The 3,985-nt window shown below is 46.9% G+C and overlaps 1 protein-coding gene across 1 annotated transcript in view; it reads left to right on the top strand.

Annotated features, from left to right (window-relative positions):
- The window catches only part of Alms1 (ALMS1 centrosome and basal body associated protein), a 117,207-nt gene extending 114,808 nt beyond the window's left edge, over positions 1 to 2,399 (top strand). The window contains exons 23-24 of the mRNA XM_050164969.1: positions 1,465 to 1,564; positions 2,340 to 2,399. Of these exons, the coding sequence (XP_050020926.1) occupies positions 1,465 to 1,564; positions 2,340 to 2,384 (145 nt within the window). The 3' untranslated portion in view covers positions 2,385 to 2,399. The remainder of the gene's footprint in view (positions 1 to 1,464; positions 1,565 to 2,339) is intronic.
- Positions 2,400 to 3,985: the final 1,586 nt, after the last annotated feature.

Consider the following 3,985-nt stretch of genomic DNA (forward strand, 5'->3'; position numbering starts at 1 on the left):
TAGAAATGGGCTAGTCCAGGTGCGAGAATTAGCTTGTAAGGGCTAGAGTTCATGGGCCAAGCAGTTCTTAAATGAATACAGTTTGTGTGTTGTTATTTCGGGCATGAGCTAGCCAAGCGGCTGGGGTGTTGGGGACGCAGCCCCGCCGCTCTTATTTCAACAGATTATTACCTAAAATCTAAGGCGAACTCTAAAAAGATTAAATATGTTAAAAGAATCATCCAATCATTAAATACGCTAAAGAACTAAATAGACAAGTCACAACAGAAAAATAAAATGGCCAATAAATATTTGAAAATATGTTCAACATCTTTAGCCATCAGCAAAATGCAAATCAAGACCCTTCTTGAGATTTTGTCTCCAGTCAGAATGACTGGCTAGCATCAAGGAAACCAATGACAGCAGATGCCGGTGAGGGCATGGGGAGAGGAAGTGCACTGTGGGAGGGGGTGGAAACCACTACAGCCACTTGGTATGAAAACTATCATGACCCACCTATACCACCTGTGGACGTACACCTGAAGGGCTTTATTCAACACATCAAAGAAATAATTGCATGCCCATGCATATCGCTGCAGTGTTCACAGTAGCCAGCAAATGGAATCAGCTCCAGTGTTCATCAGCAGATGAGTGGGTAAAGGAAATTGGGGCATATATACAATGGGTTTTTTCAGCTGTAAAGACTGATAGAATATTTCCAGGAAAGTGGGTAAAACTAGAAATCATTGTGTTAAGCAAAATAAGCTATACTCAGACAAATGCGGTATTTTCTTCATATGTCGAACATAAAGTAGAAAGGCGTACTTGAAGAGTGGGGAGAGTACAAGAGGCTAAGGACTGTGTATGTCATGAAAACAGAAAGGGGGAGCTATTTTGGAAAGAAGGGGACCAGCAAGAGGAGTCGGGAGGACGAGGAGGGCAAATAAGAGAAGCAGTGATACGGTGTGACGTGCCACAGTCCAGTCCATCTCTTTGTACCTTAACCAAAACGTTTTTTAAAGATGCAGTAATAAGCTGGATATGGTGTTGTATATCTATATAATCCCAGCATTTAGTAAACTAAGGCTGGACTGAGTTCTAGACTAGTCGGGGATACCTCAGCTGATCCTGATATTGCATACATAGGGGTGTGTGTCTGTGTACTCTGTGGATATACTTAGTTCTACCTTTTTGTTACATATATAGTTTTGCAGATAGCATGGAAAACATAATTTTACCTTTTTCCTTTTGAGGAACTAAGCAGTATTATCGATGTTTTATATTTCCATTCATCTCTATTCCAGATTGAGGGCATCCCAGGGCCAGACTCCACATCCATAGACATGGGTGCTTATCAGGGGCTGGCTCTGTCCACAGGCTGGATGCCTGGGCAGCATAGGACCAGAGGTGTTGGGAGAGCCATTATGTACCTTCATGCCAGATAACTGTACTGCTTTCTGTCTTCTCATGAATGCCATTTCTTAGGATTTACGAGCGGCTTCCAGAAGTGAAGAAGAAGAGAGAAGAGGAGAAGAGGAAATCAGAATATAAATCCTACAGACTGCGAGCTCAGCACTTTAAAACGGTTAGCTGGGTTGACGCTCTGCCCATGAAGGGATGGATCTGGCCTATAGCAGGCCTATAGCTGAGGGAATAGAAGCAGCCTGATTGACACTTGAATACAGCAGCTGAGTGCTGAGACTTCAAAAGTGGGCGGCTGTGATTCAGCACTTCATGTGTCCGCAGCTAAACCAGACCTCACACAGGCGATTTAGCCCTCATTGCTGAGCTGCAATTCCAGTGTAAATGACAATGTCTACGAGTCGGCAGGGAGTTAGAGGCTAGAGAATGGAGCCTGCCAAGAGCCTCCTAGGGCAGGGTACCACTTAGTTTCCTTAGACGCCACACTGGACACTGCTTAAAGGGTCATGTTCTTCACAGCTCTGGTTTTCTCCCAGGCTTCTCACTATGTTGAAGACTCTGAAAGGCAGAAACTAAAGACCAGACCAGACTAGTGTGAGACTTGCGAACCGTGTCTGGAGCACTCAGGAGCCTGGGCATTGGGGAGACCCCAGGAGCTGCATGGCCTTCCTGCTGTGTCAGCATCACATGGGCCCTTGCTGTGCTGGGTGTTGTCAGCCTTGGTCAGTCCGTCACCATCCTAGCATCTGTTTCTATAGAGAAGGTGTGCTTATTGACATCTTTCCAAAACACTTTAAGGAACACAGTTTTCCTAATTTCCGTATGTCTGTGAGTAACATACACAAGATGTAGGAGTCTCCTCAGCAGTGTGCCGAGGTGGGGATGGCCAGCTGCCTAGTGACTGCGTCTGACTTCAAATCCTGTGTTTTCTTCCACAGAAAGTGACCAACCAGCTCCTGGGGAGAAAAGTGCCTTGGGACTGATATAAGACTACTTTCCTCAGAGCCTAGGAATACTTTTTTATAAGCCTAAAGAAGCCTAATTTATTCTTTAATGAGTGATTTAATAAAGCTTTCTCTTTGTCTGTGTGTAGCTTAATGCTCTGGGGTGTGGGCAGTGGTGGCTGGAGCGGCGGTGGTAGGGAATCTGCCCTCCCTTTCTCCGTCGAGGCCATGCCCACAGGCCCTTCCGTAGGGTGGACTCTGGGTTCTAGGCAGGAGGAGTCCCTGTTGTACTTTGAGAGAACAAACCACTACCGATGGACCCCAGGGGACAAGCAGCATGAGGTCGTTTCTTCCCCATAGGAAGAGGAGCAGGAGCTGGGCAGCATCTGGCCTGCTGTGTGGAGGGATGTGGGTCTCAGAAAATGAAATGTGGCTTCTTTTTGAATCACAGCATGGTGCATAAGGTCTGCTCTTGCTCATCACGGGCTTGTATGAAATCTGCATCACCAGAGGCTCCCAGCCTTCTCCAGCAGGTCTCCCTTCACTTGCTCATTTGTCTATGAAATTGAAGCCTCAGACCATCCATCATCTCACAATAGAAATCTGAAACAATATTTACAACACAGGACAGTTTTTGGAAAAGAAGTGTTGATAAATGATTCCCACTCTGGTCTTAATCCAGTGCCTGGGCAGAATACAGAAAGCTCTCTTCCCCTTATAACTAGGAATCGCAGCTAAATAGCAAAGGCAAGGAAAGAATGTGCTGTATATTCAGCAGACACCTCCCAGCCCCTGCAGAGGGAGCGGCAGCATGACCAGTGGCTACCTCAGAAGACTCCCTGAGAGGTTAGGAAGGCAGGTCCCGCCCCCAGTGCCCCATGAGCCCGAACTTGTGCTTGTACCCTTAAGATATCAGAAGATGCAGGGGAAGGGTGCTCGGTCACCTATAAAATGAGAACATCAATACTCTTAAACCCTTTTCAACTCCAAGATGCTGTGACTTGTGGGTTCCCATTCACAATAGAATTCCTTTGCAAGGCAGCTTAGGCAGGGTGGAAATCATGATTGCTTGGGCCCAACACTGGGTTGTTCAGATGTCCTCCAAGAGCATTCAGATCTAACACCCGAGGGTTAATGGAAACAGGACTAGGGAACAGTTCTCAGAGCTGAGGTCTCCCTGCTTCTGTGTGCAAAGGTCTTTTGTAGCCTCCACCTTGTGGGCAGAACTTTGTACCACCTGCAGACTCTTCTGCTCCCAGAGCACAAGATGGCTTCCCTGCTGTGCATAACTCCATTTGTGCTTTGTACTCAGCAAAAGCCAGAGTCCCCACTTCAGGCCTCATTGCTCGGGTGGTGAAACTGCCCTGCCCCTTTCCCACCACCACACACTTACCCTAACTGTATTCTGCTGCTGCTTCTGTTAATGTGATTAGCTCTAGAACTGCTTGCCTGCTGTCTGTCCCTTTCAGAGCTTAGCACAGCCCAGTTTTGCAGTGATCACCAGGCCTACAGTTTGGAGTGAGGGTTTGGGCAAAGAGGACAGAATTTTAATGAGAAGCCAGGCCTGGTGGAGTGGAAGTGCAGCTCTCAAAGTCAACAACAATCATCCCTGGCCTCCCAAATACTGGGATTTCAGGCAT

This window comes from Alexandromys fortis, unplaced genomic scaffold (assembly GCF_014885135.2).
Source record: "Alexandromys fortis isolate MF-2015 unplaced genomic scaffold, M_Fortis_MF-2015_v1.1 scaffold_138, whole genome shotgun sequence".
Lineage (NCBI taxonomy): Eukaryota > Metazoa > Chordata > Mammalia > Rodentia > Cricetidae > Alexandromys > Alexandromys fortis.